This window comes from Mytilus californianus, unplaced genomic scaffold (assembly GCF_021869535.1).
Source record: "Mytilus californianus isolate M0D057914Y unplaced genomic scaffold, xbMytCali1.0.p SCAF_4, whole genome shotgun sequence".
Classification (NCBI taxonomy): domain Eukaryota; kingdom Metazoa; phylum Mollusca; class Bivalvia; order Mytilida; family Mytilidae; genus Mytilus; species Mytilus californianus.
In genome coordinates this window covers 124,038,293-124,055,330 of record NW_026262690.1, presented here as the reverse complement: position 1 = coordinate 124,055,330, position 17,038 = coordinate 124,038,293, and the positions used below count along the sequence as shown (strand labels likewise).

The window sequence follows — 17,038 nt, the reverse complement described above, 5'->3', positions numbered from 1 at the left end:
CGACCCCGGGATTCAACCGATTCACAAACAGAGATTTTCTTGCGCTCAAATGTAATTCTAAGTAGCTTTTATAAGATACATTTTGTACTAACACAGCAATGAAGTACTGTGATAGAAAGATACTTACAATTTTCCCAACTGTTTTCCTCTGTAAGCATTATTAACTACAATATCTTCTATTCTACCTCTCTGAAACAGATTAAAAAAAAACTGAATTATTTTTATACAGAACATTTTACTTTATAAAGTTTCTATATTGAAAGACTTATGTCACCTATTGGACAGTATAATAAACTGCTTCGCTGAGCGCAGCTGGATACGCCCGCAGAGGTCCAACCCTGAACAGTTGGGGCAAAAATGGACACAATATTAAAGCTTAAACTGGACTGAATTTGGATTTGTATTTGACATATTATAGTTTTCTGAATAAATGTAGTCAAAGAACTTGAAATTGGTTATATCAATTGAATTCATATTCAATTAAAGATTTCTTGCTGTTGTGCAATACACTGTGCTGTTGCGCAATACTTATAAGTAAATCTGTTGTCAGACTGTTGTCTGCTCTATGGTCGGGTTGTTGTCTCTTTGACACATTCCCCATTTCCATTCTCAATTTTATTTATAAACAAATAAAGTTCAATTAATTCTCAATGTCATATTAGAAATTTATGAAAATGTAAAGGGAGCATACATCAATAGATATAAACAATTCACCAAAGTTTCATGAGAATTGCTGACAGCATTTTTGAGTTATTGTCGGAAAACTGGAAAATCCCCCCTTTTTTAATGAATAAAACCCCATAACTCAGAAATGTAAAATGTAAAATTTATATAATTCTAAACGGAGCTTACATCAATAGATATAAACAATTCACCAAAGTTTCATAAGGACTGCTCACAGCATTTTTGATTTTTAGTCCGAAAACTGGAAAATCCCCCTTTTTTTATGAATAAAACTAGGAAACATATAATCTAAAATTATAAAAAACGAAAGGGAGCTCACGTCAATAGATATAAACAATTCACCAAAGTTTTATGCAAATCGGTTCAAGCGCTTTTGAGTTAATGGCCGACATGTTGAAAACGGACGGACGGACAGCGGTATACCATAATACGTCCCGTAAACGGGGGTATAAAAAGTTAGTTCGTAGTATTCCATCAGAAGCAAACAGGGTTTCATTTATGGAAAGTTTTGCCATACAAGTTGAAAGGGTTTTGCACAAATATTGGTGAATATCATCCCGTAAAGAATTAAACTGCTATCTCACGCATGAAATAATCTAATTTGATTTACCCTATATCATCCACAAAAAGTAGGAAAATTTAGCATAGATTATACCAAAGGTCTACTATCTTAACTATATTATGTTTTACATTAATGACATATGACCAAGATAGGCAAAGGGGTGTGCTCATGTAAAACTGATTTAACCCCACTGTATTTTGTGCCTGAACTAAGGTCGTCTTTCTGTACCATGTGTCGTTCGGTGGAGTTATACTAGATAGATGATAATTTATTCTCTAAACCAAATTAGCAAAGGTGTTGATAGAAGACCTTTGATTTATTCACAACTTGTTTTGAAGGCTTTTCTATTGTTGGAAACCAAATAATTACCTCTAGAATCTAGATGTTACCTTTGGTTGTTTTGTTGTTTTCCAAGTGTCTGATTGGCACCTTCACCCTAACCTGAGACAGTCTCAGGTTAGGGTGAAGGTTGACACCTGTTAAAACGTTTAAAGCCGCTGCATTTTTATGCACCTGTCCTAAGTCAGGAGCCTGTTGTTCAGTGGTTGTCATTTGTTGGTGTGGTTCATAGGTGTTTCTTGTTTCTCGTTTTTTATATAGATTAGACCGTTGGTTTTCCCGTTTGAATTGTTTTACACTAGTCATTTTGGGGCCCTTGCTGTTAGGTGTGAGCCAAGGCTCCATGTTGATGCCGCACTTTGACCTATAATTGTTCACTTTTTATACATTGTGACTTGGATGGAGAGTTGTATCATTGGCACTCATACCACATCTTCTTGTTTATATGTAACCCACATTTACTTTAAAACATTTACATACTCGATTACCTTTTTGTGGATGATATCGAGAAGAAATACTTGTAACATGTGTAAGTCATGAAAATTTCAGTATAACTTGCAATCAATGTTGTGCCAAAAGAGCCCCTAAAACTTACAGCAAATATTAACTGGGAAGGACAGACTTGTATTACAAGGCAAAGAACCATAGCAATATACTCATCTCAAACTTTGTTTAGCGAGTGGATAATTGCTGAGTTTTCTTTAACTGTTGTTTTTCTGTTCCTTTTCTTTCAGCCACAACTTTGTCGTCCTATTGTAACTTAAGTTTTTTTTATCTCCCCCTTGTATCTTTTCTTATTTTTTGTCAATTATGCTAATACACAACAACTTAAACTGGTTTTGTCATTTCCATCTGCCCACCTTGTACATGTACAGTTCACTCTTAACCATTCAAATCTAATCTCAGATTTTGTATAAAATATTGAATAGACAAATTTTAATTATTTTTCCACCGTTTTGTATATTGAATTATGATGAAATAAAAAGAAATGGCAAGTGAACTCAAAAAGCTTGTTATAATTTTGGTGGTGAAGGAATTCAGAGTGCCCTTAGAGAAACATGATCTTTGGCAGGAAAATTAGCAATCCTAATCAATTAATATTATTGTTCAACACACCTTCCTTGTGCAGGGTTTGAACTCATAACATCCTTGTTGACAGGCTAGTGATACAGTAGATGAACTACTTAGACCACTAGACCACTCGGCCAATAAGGCATTCAGTGTTGACAGGCTATTATACAGAAGATGAACTACTTAGACCACTCCGACACTGAGATGTGGAAATAACAAAATCCCCCTCAGCTGAAGTAAACTTTGCTGCGGAACCTTAGCCCTTAGGTCCTTGTGATATTTAGATCTATTGTCCGCAAATTGTCAAAAAGTATCATAAGGCCCTAAGAGCTAAGGTTCCTCAGCTAAAGTGTACTTGTATCAGGCTGTAAGTTTTCTAGTTTGAATTGTTTTACATTTGTCATTTTGGGGCCTTTTATAGCCGACTATGTAGTATGGGTTTTGCTTATTGTTGAAGGCCGTACGGTGACCTATAGTTGTTAACTTCAAAGTCATTTGGTGTCTTGTGGAGAGTTGTCTCATTGGCAATCATATCACATCTTCTTATTTTTTTATTTGTACACCATTTCTGGTAAGTATAATTGCTGAATTGGTTTTGTTTGTATATGTAATTTCATAATTTGTACAATGGCGTAAACTGCTAACTGATTATTTTGAAATTACATTTTCCAAATACTTACAGATGCACACTGTCGTAAAAACTTTCGTTCTTTCACCAGAGTACCTGTTCCTATGACCTGGTTTAAAGACAGGTCTTCTATCACAACTACATAATATGTATCTCCACAGCCTTTCAGATCATCAAATCTTGCTGAAATTAAATGAAATAACTGATGTCAATTCAGAAATAGTTGTAGTGTTTTTATTATTGTATAAATTTGCTACAGGAAAGGCATTGAAAAAGTATAAGCTTGCATTCAAAATATAGATAGCAATGTCAGGGTTCTCACTAAGGATTTTTGAAGGCGAGTCCAGGGACTCGTCATTTTTGGCCATGGTGAGTCCAACAGTATGAAGAAGATATTTTATTGTAATACAATTTATCATTTTAGTCTCCATGACCTTATAGAGCAATGAAATGACATTAAATTCAGATTACTTTTAAACCTTTGCTATAAAATGATGATATGTATGTTCAGTTTATACAAAATATTCCAATCCAGTTTTGAAAATGGTGAGTCCAGACAGATTATCATGAGTCCAGGACTCATGGACTCACCTTAGTGAGAACCCTGAGCATTATTTGTATGCAGAATTTCCTGAAATGCAAATTGGTCTCACATATTGTATATTATCCAATAACCTCAATAATATATGCATGCAAAAATTTCTGAATTTTCACTAAATTAAAGAACCTTAGTGAGCAGGTTCACATACCCCACGCCCCCATATTGTCACTTGGCAAACAAAATCTCACCAGATTCCTAGTTCAAAGACTCATAACTCCTACAAAAGTCAACTAATAAAAATTTCTTGTTGATATGCACATCTACATAGTATGTCCGTATTAGCTTCAAAGTTTCATGAAATTCTGTTGTACGGTTTCAGAGGAGTTGCGATGACAACAACAGGACTGACGGAAGGACAGATGGGTCAAAAATATTATACACTAAGGAATTTTGTTCGGTGGGGTATAATTAGTTAATAAAAAGGCTTTGCAGCTAGAACTATAATAAAATACACAGTATTTTGTGAATTTCCTATTGTTTAAGGACAATAAGAAACTTCTCTGACCAATAGTGTTATGCTTATGGTCACAAATTCATAACTAGATATATTAGGGGGAGGGTTTGGCACCATATAACTAGTTCAACCCCGCCACATTCTGTATGTGCCTGTCCCAAGTCAGGAACCTGTAATTCAGTGGTTGTCGTTTGTTGCTGTGTTTCATATTTGTTTTTCACTCATTATTTTTGTACATAAATTATTTTAAAAGTCAAGAATTTAATTTTTGTTTAAATTTTGTGACAATATATCAGTTTTACTGCTAAATAATTAAGAAAACTGATGAAAATTCATATTTAAACAAATTTTCGATTGGACTACTCAGGGTGTTGTAAATATCCATGGTATTCAAATGCAATAAGGAATAAAAAAAAAATTTTCAGATTTTTTTACACATACTCAAATAAAATACTCTACATCCATATCTATATTTTGGCATTGCACAAGGTTCATGTTTTTCTCAGAATATTTATATTTTTCTTTATTTCTTGATACATTAATTACATAATAGCAAAAAATACCATAAATTAAAATCATTTTTTATGTACTTGCCTTCAAACTCTTCTCTTGAGACATTACCAACTTTGGTCAGCTGACTCAATAAATTCATGTAGTCTGCAAATAAATGTAAACAGGTTGATGTTTACCAGTATATATACAATAAGAGAATAGACTAAAATATAATTAATCTATTTTATTCAAAGAATGGATAAATGACAAGACTTCCAAATATTTTTTTAATGAAATGTTTTTTTTTTCTCTTTATTTTCAAATTTTCAGTTTACCCACATTAGACTCTTTATGTCCCCAAAATATCTCCTCTCTCTCTCTCTCTCTCTTTACTTTGAAATTCATTGGCTTTTCATGCTATTTAAAGTTCTTCTTATTACCCAGTATATTGTTGTTTTAGAATCAATAAATGTGGATTGTGTCCACATGTGGACACAGATGATGTCCCCGCTTGCATATCATATAGTTATAAAGGGACATAACTGAAGAACTGTAAAAGTGACACTACCCAAATTTGAACTTGATCTGAGTTTTGTGGTAATAAGCATTATGTGTAAGTCTCATAACATTTGGTTGAGGCTAACTTAAGAAGAGAACAGAAACAAAAAATTCAGCAATTTTTCTATTTGTAAACACGCATAACTCTAGAACGGTTGTGTATACGTTTTATTACATTTGGTTGAGACAAACTAAAGTTACAGAACGGAAACGAAAAATTCAGCAATCTTTATGTTTATGAAGGGACATAACTCAAGAATGGTAAAAGTGACGCCACCGAATTTCGTACTTCATCTGTATTATGTAGTAATAAGCATTGTGTATAAGTTTCATAACATTTGGTTGAGGCAAACTAAAGTTAGCATGTTAGAGAACGGAAACAATATTTGTACTTGATCTTAGTTTTGTGGTAATGAGTATTGTGTATAGGTTTCATAATGTTTGGTTAGGGCAAACTTAAGTTACAAAATGGAAACTCAAAATTTTGCAATTTTTCGATTTATAAAAGGGCATAACTCAATAATGGTTAAACTGACACTACCCAAATTCAACTTGATCTGTGTTTTATCAGTGGAAGGCAAAATTAAACATTGCATTGTATAAAGCATTGATTGAAGTTGATTTAACTATAATCATGGACAAAGGAAGATAACTCTAATTTTAAAAATTACTTGAATAATGACATTGATATTTTTGGAAAAAAAATGAAAAAATTGCTACATTTGTAAAGGGGCATAACTCTAGAACAGTAAAAGTGATGCCCCCAAAATTTAAACTTGATCTGTGTATTGTGGTAATAAGCATTGTGTATAATTTTCATAACATTTGGATTAGGCAAACTTAAGTTAGAGAAAGAAAATGAAAAATTTTGCAATTTTTCCATTTATAAAGGGGTATAACTCTAGAACGGTGAAAGTGACGCCACCAAAATTCAAACTTGATCTGTGTTTTGTGGTAATAAACATTGTGTATAAGTTTGATAACATTTGGTTGAGGCAAACTTAAGTTAGAGAATGGAAACCAACTGTGGGACGTACTGACGGACATATGGACAAGGGTAAAACTTAATTCCCCCTCCGCTACGGCGGGGGCATAAAAATGACTACATGCATATGAGTAATGTTATTGTTAAAACACTAAATTGAAAAAAAACAATAAAAATAACACTGACTGAATATAAAATAATTATCAGCTGTTTAAAGGATGTAGTTATGTTAACCAAAAGCAAGTATAGCATTTTTATATGCCTGTTTATGTAATATGGTATACCGTTGACCGTCTGTCTGTCCGTCCGTCTGTCTGGTGTCCGTCCCTCGTCAACATGTCGGACATTAACTCAAAAACGCTTTAACCAATATGCATGAAACTTTGCTGAAATGTTTATATCTATTGACGTGAGCTCCCTTTCGTTTTTTTATAAATTTCGGATTTACCACTTCCAAGTTTTGGGGTTTTATTCATTAAACAAGAGGCTCTCAAGAGCCTGAATCGCTCACCTGTATTTCAGAGAAGATTTTTAAATGTTAGCAAACTTGATGAACAAATTGTGTAAAATTGTCTTTAAAGGGCAATAACTCCTTAAGGGGTCAATTGACAATTTTGTTGATTAACTTTATTAACTTTTTTGTAGATCTTATTTTGCTGAACATTATTGCTGCATACAGTTTACATATATCTATAGTAATATTCAAAATAATAACAAAAAACTGCAAAATTTTGTTAAAACTACCAATTCGGTGGCAGCAACCCAACAATGGGTTGTTCGATTCGTCTGATAATTTCAGGGCCGATAAATCTTGACCAATTTAACAATTTTACCCCATGTCACATTTGCTCTAAAAGATTTAGTTTTTGAGATATAAGCCAAAAACTGCATTTGACCCTTATGTTCTATTTTTAGCCATGGCGGCCATGTCTGTCGATGGATACAAATTTTGGATACAATTTATAAACAAGATACCCTAAGGAACATTTAGTTAAAGTTTGAAGGTAATTGGCCCAGTAGTTTCAGAGGAGAAGATTATTAAATGTTAGCAAACTTGATGAACAAATTGTGTAAAATTGTCTTTAAAGGGCAATAACTCCTTAAGGGGTCAATTGACAATTTTGTAGATTAACTTTATTAACTTTTTTTTTAGATCTTACTTTGCTGAACATTATTGCTGCTTACAGTTTATATATATCTATAATTATATTCAAAATAATAACAAATAAAATGCTCCGCAGGGCGCAGCTTGATACGACCGCAGAGGTCGAACCCTGAACAGTTGGGGCAAGTATGGACACAACATTCAAGCTTGATACAGCTCTGAATTTGGATTGTGATTAAATATTTGACACAGCATAGGTTTCTGACACAGAATGAATGTGGTCTAAGAACTTAAAAATTTTAAATTGGACATTCACCTATTATGGTCCAATATCCAAAATCTAAATACATGGTTAGATTCAGCATATCAAAGAACCTCAAGAATTCAATTTTTGATGAAATCAAACAAAGTTTAATTTTGGACCCTTTTGACCTCAATGTGGACAAAGTTGATAACGGGGCCCAAAACTCTAAATACATGGTTAGATTCAGCATATCAAAGAACCCCATATATTCAATTTTTGTTGAAATCAAACAAAGTTTAATTTTGGACCCCGATTTGGACCAACTTGAAAACTGGGCCCATAATCAAAAATCTAAATACATGTTTAGATTCAGCATATCAAAGAACACTAAAAATTCACAATTTTTGTTAAAATCAAACTAAGTTTAATTTTGGACCCTTTGGACCTTAATGTAGACCAATTTGAAAACGGAACCAAAAATTAAGAATCTAAATACACGGTTAGATTCGGCATATCAAAGAACCCCAATAATTCAATTTTTGATGAAATCAAACAAAGTTAAATTTTGGACCCTTTGGACCTCAATGTGGACCAATTTAAAAATGGGGCCCAAAATCCAAAAACTTAATACACGGTTATATTCAGCATATTAAAGAACCCCAAGAATTCAAGAATAAAACCCCATTGAAATTGATCAAGAAATAAGCAATTTATAAGAAGTATCTTCTTTTGCACAATACTGTGCAATTGAATATTTCTTGCTATTGCGCAATACTGTACAATTGACAATTTCTTGCTATTGCGCAATATTGTGCTATTGGATATTTCTTGCTATTGCCCAATACTGTGCAATTGAAGATTTCTTGCTATTGCGCAATACTGTGCAATTGAAGATTTCTTGCTATTGTGCAATACTGTGCAATTGAAAATAACTTGCTATTGCACAATACTTATTATATAAAAATTTACACATCCTGTTTGGTGTGTATCTCCTACCATATCATTATTATTTGCTTTTAAATATAAATCAGAAATAACCAACTTAAAATGGAAAATTTTAAAAGAAAAAAAAAGGAAAAAAAGAAAAAAAAAGAAAAAAAAAAAAATCCCCCCCCCCAAATGTTTTGAACCCCCTTATGATTCATCACCCCAAACTCAATCCTAGCCTTCCCTTTGTGGTATGGTACCTTGCAGTACAATTTCAGAGAGATCCATACACTTGAACACAAGTTATTGTCTTGAAACTAGAAAAATGCTTATTTTTGGCCCCTTTTTGGGCCCCAATTCCTAAACGTTTCAGGCAATTACCCCTGAACTCAATTCCAGCTTTCCCTTTGTGATATGAAACCTTATATTACAATTTCAGAAATATCCAAACACTTACACACAAGTTATTGTCATGAAACTAGAAAAATGCTTGTTTTTTTCCCCTTTTTTGGCCCCTAATTCCTAAAATTTTGAGGCAATTACCCCCAAAATCAATTACAGCCTTCCCTTTGTGATATGGAACCTTGTGGTACAATGTCAGAGAGATCCATACACTTACACACAAGTTATTGTCTGAAAGTTACAAAAATGCTTATATTTTTGGCCCCTTTTTGGCCCCTAATTCCTTAACTGTTGGTACCATAACCCCCAAAATCAATCCCAACCTTCCTTTCGTGGTATTGAACCTTATGGTAAAATTTCATGGAGATCCATTCACTTAAACTAAAGTTAGAGTGCGAAAACCAATGTGTCTTCGGACGACGCCGGACGACGACGACGACGACGACGACGACGACGCCAACGTCATACCAATATACGACCAAAAAATTTTTAATTTTTGCGGTCGTATAAAAACTGCAAAATTATGTTAAAACTACCAATTCGGTGGCAGCAACCCAACAATGGGTTGTTCGATTCGTCTGAAAATTTCAGAGCTGATAGATCTTGACCAATTGAACAATTTTACCCCATGTCAGATTTGCTCTAAAAGATTTAGTTTTTGAGATATAAGCCAAAAACTGCATTTGACCCCTATGTTCTATTTTTAGCCATGGCGGCCATGTTTGTCGATGCATCAAAACTTCAGATACAATTTATAAACTAGATACCCTAAGGAACATTTAGTTAAAGTTTGAAGGTATTTGGCCCAGTAGTTTCAGAGGAGAAGATTTTTTAAATAGTTTACGACCACAGACGACAAACAACGACGGACGCATAGTGATGGCATAAGCTCACATGAGGCCCCGGTGAGCTAAAAAGGGGGGATTTTCCAGTTTTTGGACAATAACTCAAAAAAAATTTCACCAATTTGCCAGAAACTTTGGTGAATTGTTTATTTCTATCGACATGAGCTCCCTTTAGATTTTTATAAATTTTAGACTATATGTTTCTGATTTATGGGGTTTTATTCATTACAAAAAGGGGGATTTTCCACTTTTCTGACAATTACTCATAAACGCTTTAACCAATATGCATGAAACTTTGCTGAATTGTTTATATCTATTGACATGAGCTCCCTTTTGTTTTTTATAAATTTTGGATTTACCATTTCCAAGTTTTGGGGTTTTATTCATTAAAAAAGGGGGGATTTTCCAGTTTTTGGACAATTACTCAAAAACAATTTCACCAATTTGCAAGAAACTTTGGTGAATTGTTTATTTCTATTGACATGAGCTCCCTTTTGAATTTTATAAATTTTAGACTATACGTTTCTGATTTATGGGGTTTTATTCATTACAAAAAGGGGGATTTTCCACTTTTCTGACAATTACTCATAATTGCTTTAACCAATATGCATGAAACTTTGCTGAATTGTTTATATCTATTGACGTGAGCTCCCTTTTGTTTTTTATAAATTTTGGATTTACCATTTCCGAATTTTGGGGTTTTATTCATTAAAAAAGGGGGGATTTTCCAGTTTTGGACAATTACTCAAAAACAGTTTCACCAATTTGCCAGAAACTTTGGTGAATTGTTTATTTCTATTGACATGAGCTCCCTTTTGAATTTTATAAATTTTAGACTATAGTTTTCCGATTTATGGGGTTGTATTCATTAAATGAGGGGGGATTTCCCAGTTTTCTGTCAATAACCATAACTCAATAATGATTTGTGCAGTAATTTTTTTCATAAATTTCTGTTATGTATGGAACTTTATTTTTTGTTTATAGTCTGACAACAGATTTACTAAGTATTGCGCAACAGCACAGTGTATTGCACAACAGCAAGAAATCTTTAATTGAATATAAATTCAATTCATATAACCAATTTCAAGTTCTTTGTCTACATTTATTCAGAAACCTATAATATGTCAAATATTTAATTACAATCCAAATTCAGACCTGTATCAAGCTTGAATATTGTGTTCATTTTTGCACCAACTGTTCAGGGTTAGACCTCTGCGGGCTTATCCAGCTGCGCTCAGCGAAGCAATTTATTGTTTATGTTTTCAAAATTATTATGCAGGATGATTCTAAAAATGAGAAATTGTCAATATTTTTTTCTTACAATCACTTTTCTCAAAAGTACTTATTTCCATGGAAATAAAATGCTCCGCAGGGCGCAGCTTGATACGACCGCAGAGGTCGAACCCTGAACAGTTGGGGGAAGTATGGACACAACATTCAAGCTTGATACAGCTTTGCATTTGGATTGTGATTAAATATTTGACACAGCATAGGTTTCTAACACAGAGTGAATGTGGTCTAAGAACTTAAAAATCTTAAATTGGACATTCACCTATTATGGTCCAATATCCAAAATCTAAATACATGGTTAGATTCAGCATATCAAAGAACCCCAAGAATTCAATTTTTGATGAAATCAAACAAAGTTTAATTTTGGACCCTTTTGACCTCAATGTGGACAAAGTTGATAACGGGGCCCAAAAATCAAAAATCTAAATACATGGTTAGATTCAGCATATCAAAGAACCCCATATATTCAATTTTTGTTGAAATCAAACAAAGTTTAATTTTGGACCCCGATTTGGACCAACTTGAAAACTGGGCCCATAATCAAAAATCTAAATACATGTTTAGATTCAGCATATCAAAGAACCCTAAGAATTAAATTTTTGTTAAAATCAAACTAAGTTTAATTTTGGACCCTTTGGACCTTAATGTAGACCAATTTGAAAACGGAACCAAAAATTAAGAATCTAAATACACGGTTAGATTCGGCATATCAAAGAACCCCAATAATTCAATTTTTGATGAAATCAAACAAAAAAGTTTAATTTTGGACCCTTTTGACCTCAATGTGGACAAAGTTGATAACGGGGCCCAAAAATCAAAAATCTAAATACATGGTTAGATTCAGCATATCAAAGAACCCCATATATTCAATTTTTGTTGAAATCAAACAAAGTTTAATTTTGGACCCCGATTTGGACCAACTTGAAAACTGGGCCCATAATCAAAAATCTAAATACATGTTTAGAATCAGCATATCAAAGAACCCTAAGAATTCAATTTTTGTTAAAATCAAACTAAGTTTAATTTTGGACCCTTTGGACCTTAATGTAGACCAATTTGAAAACGGAACCAAAATTTAAAAATCTAAATACACAGTTAGATTCGGCATATCAAAGAACCCCAATAATTCAATTTTTGATGAAATCAAACAAAAAAGTTTAATTTTGGACCCTTTTGACCTCAATGTGGACAAAGTTGATAACGGGGCCCAAAAATCAAAAATCTAAATACATGGTTAGATTCAGCATATCAAAGAACCCCATATATTCAATTTTTGTTGAAATCAAACAAAGTTTAATTTTGGACCCCGATTTGGACCAACTTGAAAACTGGGCCCATAATCAAAAATCTAAATACATGTTTAGAATCAGCATATCAAAGAACCCTAAGAATTCAATTTTTGTTAAAATCAAACTAAGTTTAATTTTGGACCCTTTGGACCTTAATGTAGACCAATTTGAAAACGGAACCAAAATTTAAAAATCTAAATACACAGTTAGATTCGGCATATCAAAGAACCCCAATAATTCAATTTTTGATGAAATCAAACAAAGTTAAATTTTGGACCCTTTGGACCTCAATGTGGACCAATTTAAAAATGGGGCCCAAAATCCAAAAACTTAATACACGGTTATATTCAGCATATTAAAGAACCCCAAGAATTCAAGAATAAAACCCCATTGAAATTGATCAAGAAATAAGCAATTTATAAGAAGTATCTTCTTTTGCACAATACTGTGCAATTGAATATTTCTTGCTATTGCGCAATACTGTACAATTGACAATTTCTTGCTATTGCGCAATATTGTGCTATTGGATATTTCTTGCTATTGCCCAATACTGTGCAATTGAAGATTTCTTGCTATTGCGCAATACTGTGCAATTGAAGATTTCTTGCTATTGTGCAATACTGTGCAATTGAAAATTTCTTGCTATTGCACAATACTTATTATATAAAAATTTACACATCCTGTTTGGTGTGTATCTCCTACCATATCATTATTATTTGCTTTTAAATATAAATCAGAAATAACCAACTTAAAATGGAAAATTTTAAAAGAAAAAAAAAGGAAAAAAAGAAAAAAAAAGAAAAAAAAAAAAATCCCCCCCCCAAATGTTTTGAACCCCCTTATGATTCATCACCCCCAAACTCAATCCTAGCCTTCCCTTTGTGGTATGGTACCTTGCAGTACAATTTCAGAGAGATCCATACACTTGAACACAAGTTATTGTCTTGAAACTAGAAAAATGCTTATTTTTGGCCCCTTTTTGGGCCCCAATTCCTAAACGTTTCAGGCAATTACCCCTGAACTCAATTCCAGCTTTCCCTTTGTGATATGAAACCTTATATTACAATTTCAGAAATATCCAAACACTTACACACAAGTTATTGTCATGAAACTAGAAAAATGCTTGTTTTTTTCCCCTTTTTTGGCCCCTAATTCCTAAAATTTTGAGGCAATTACCCCCAAAATCAATTACAGCCTTCCCTTTGTGATATGGAACCTTGTGGTACAATGTCAGAGAGATCCATACACTTACACACAAGTTATTGTCTGAAAGTTACAAAAATGCTTATTTTTGGCCCCTTTTTGGCCCCTAATTCCTTAACTGTTGGTACCATAACCCCCAAAATCAATCCCAACCTTCCTTTCGTGGTATTGAACCTTATGGTAAAATTTCATGGAGATCCATTCACTTAAACTAAAGTTAGAGTGCGAAAACCAATGTGTCTTCGGACGACGCCGGACGACGACGACGACGACGACGACGACGACGACGCCAACGTCATACCAATATACGACCAAAAAATTTTTAATTTTTGCGGTCGTATAAAAACTGCAAAATTATGTTAAAACTACCAATTCGGTGGCAGCAACCCAACAATGGGTTGTTCGATTCGTCTGAAAATTTCAGAGCTGATAGATCTTGACCAATTGAACAATTTTACCCCATGTCAGATTTGCTCTAAAAGATTTAGTTTTTGAGATATAAGCCAAAAACTGCATTTGACCCCTATGTTCTATTTTTAGCCATGGCGGCCATGTTTGTCGATGGATCAAAACTTCAGATACAATTTATAAACTAGATACCCTAAGGAACATTTAGTTAAAGTTTGAAGGTATTTGGCCCAGTAGTTTCAGAGGAGAAGATTTTTTAAATAGTTTACGACCACAGACGACAAACAACGACGGACGCATAGTGATGGCATAAGCTCACATGAGGCCCCGGTGAGCTAAAAAGGGGGGATTTTCCAGTTTTTGGACAATAACTCAAAAAAAATTTCACCAATTTGCCAGAAACTTTGGTGAATTGTTTATTTCTATCGACATGAGCTCCCTTTAGATTTTTATAAATTTTAGACTATACGTTTCTGATTTATGGGGTTTTATTCATTACAAAAAGGGGGATTTTCCACTTTTCTGACAATTACTCATAAACGCTTTAACCAATATGCATGAAACTTTGCTGAATTGTTTATATCTATTGACATGAGCTCCCTTTTGTTTTTTATAAATTTTGGATTTACCATTTCCGAGTTTTGGGGTTTTATTCATTAAAAAAGGGGGGATTTTCCAGTTTTTGGACAATTACTCAAAAACAATTTCACCAATTTGCAAGAAACTTTGGTGAATTGTTTATTTCTATTGACATGAGCTCCCTTTTGAATTTTATAAATTTTAGACTATACGTTTCTGATTTATGGGGTTTTATTCATTACAAAAAGGGGGATTTTCCACTTTTCTGACAATTACTCATAATTGCTTTAACCAATATGCATGAAACTTTGCTGAATTGTTTATATCTATTGACGTGAGCTCCCTTTTGTTTTTTATAAATTTTGGATTTACCATTTCCGAATTTTGGGGTTTTATTCATTAAAAAAGGGGGGATTTTCCAGTTTTGGACAATTACTCAAAAACAGTTTCACCAATTTGCCAGAAACTTTGGTGAATTGTTTATTTCTATTGACATGAGCTCCCTTTTGAATTTTATAAATTTTAGACTATAGTTTTCCGATTTATGGGGTTGTATTCATTAAATGAGGGGGGATTTCCCAGTTTTCTGTCAATAACCATAACTCAATAATGATTTGTGCAGTAATTTTTTTCATAAATTTCTGTTATGTATGGAACTTTATTTTTTGTTTATAGTCTGACAACAGATTTACTAAGTATTGCGCAACAGCACAGTGTATTGCACAACAGCAATAAATCTTTAATTGAATATAAATTCAATTCATATAACCAATTTCAAGTTCTTTGTCTACATTTATTCAGAAACCTATAATATGTCAAATATTTAATTACAATCCAAATTCAGACCTGTATCAAGCTTGAATATTGTGTTCATTTTTGCACCAACTGTTCAGGGTTAGACCTCTGCGGGCTTATCCAGCTGCGCTCAGCGAAGCAATTTATTGTTTATGTTTTCAAAATTATTATGCAGGATGATTCTAAAAATGAGAAATTGTCAATATTTTTTTCTTACAATCACTTTTCTCAAATGTACTTATTTCCATGGAAATAAAATGCTCCGCAGGGCGCAGCTTGATACGACCGCAGAGGTCGAACCCTGAACAGTTGGGGGAAGTATGGACACAACATTCAAGCTTGATACAGCTTTGCATTTGGATTGTGATTAAATATTTGACACAGCATAGGTTTCTAACACAGAGTGAATGTGGTCTAAGAACTTAAAAATTTTAAATTGGACATTCACCTATTATGGTCCAATATCCAAAATCTAAATACATGGTTAGATTCAGCATATCAAAGAACCCCAAGAATTCAATTTTTGATGAAATCAAACAAAGTTTAATTTTGGACCCTTTTGACCTCAATGTGGACAAAGTTGATAACGGGGCCCAAAAATCAAAAATCTAAATACATGGTTAGATTCAGCATATCAAAGAACCCCATATATTCAATTTTTGTTGAAATCAAACAAAGTTTAATTTTGGACCCCGATTTGGACCAACTTGAAAACTGGGCCCATAATCAAAAATCTAAATACATGTTTAGATTCAGCATATCAAAGAACCCTAAGAATTAAATTTTTGTTAAAATCAAACTAAGTTTAATTTTGGACCCTTTGGACCTTAATGTAGACCAATTTGAAAACGGAACCAAAAATTAAGAATCTAAATACACGGTTAGATTCGGCATATCAAAGAACCCCAATAATTCAATTTTTGATGAAATCAAACAAAAAAGTTTAATTTTGGACCCTTTTGACCTCAATGTGGACAAAGTTGATAACGGGGCCCAAAAATCAAAAATCTAAATACATGGTTAGATTCAGCATATCAAAGAACCCCATATATTCAATTTTTGTTGAAATCAAACAAAGTTTAATTTTGGACCCCGATTTGGACCAACTTGAAAACTGGGCCCATAATCAAAAATCTAAATACATGTTTAGATTCAGCATATCAAAGAACCCTAAGAATTCAATTTTTGTTAAAATCAAACTAAGTTTAATTTTGGACCCTTTGGACCTTAATGTAGACCAATTTGAAAACGGAACCAAAATTTAAAAATCTAAATACACAGTTAGATTCGGCATATCAAAGAACCCCAATAATTCAATTTTTGATGATATCAAACAAAAGTTTAATTTTGGACCCTTTAGACCTCAATGTGGACCAATTTAAAAACGGGGCCCAAAATCCAAAAACTACATACACGGTTAGATTCAGCATATTAAAGAACCCCATGAAATCAAGAAGAAAACCCCATTGAAATTGGTCAAGAAATAAGCAATTTAAAGGAAGTATCTTCTTTTGCACAATCCTGTGCTATTAAATATTTCTTGCTATTGCGCAATACTGTACAATTGACAATTTCTT

The 17,038-nt window shown here is 33.1% G+C and overlaps 1 protein-coding gene and 1 long non-coding RNA gene across 6 annotated transcripts in view; both read right to left on the bottom strand.

Annotated features, from left to right (window-relative positions):
* Positions 1-17,038, bottom strand: part of LOC127739324 (glucosamine 6-phosphate N-acetyltransferase-like) — a 31,449-nt gene that overhangs the window by 8,096 nt on the left and 6,315 nt on the right. The window contains exons 3-5 of the mRNA XM_052251000.1: positions 4,934-4,996; positions 3,337-3,467; positions 128-189 (exon numbers count right to left, since the gene is read on the bottom strand). Coding sequence (XP_052106960.1) covers positions 128-189; positions 3,337-3,467; positions 4,934-4,996 — 256 coding nt within the window. The remainder of the gene's footprint in view (positions 1-127; positions 190-3,336; positions 3,468-4,933; positions 4,997-17,038) is intronic.
* LOC127739325 (uncharacterized) lies at positions 7,779-16,793 on the bottom strand. Of its 5 annotated transcripts, none has more exons than XR_008000396.1 (2): positions 16,026-16,793; positions 7,779-7,911 (listed from the first exon to the last, which is right to left on the bottom strand). It is a non-coding gene; the product is annotated as an uncharacterized LOC127739325 (long non-coding RNA). The 5 variants fall into 5 exon arrangements; XR_008000395.1 differs by having other exon boundaries at positions 16,426-16,793; XR_008000393.1 differs by lacking the exon at positions 16,026-16,793 and adding an exon at positions 11,566-14,356.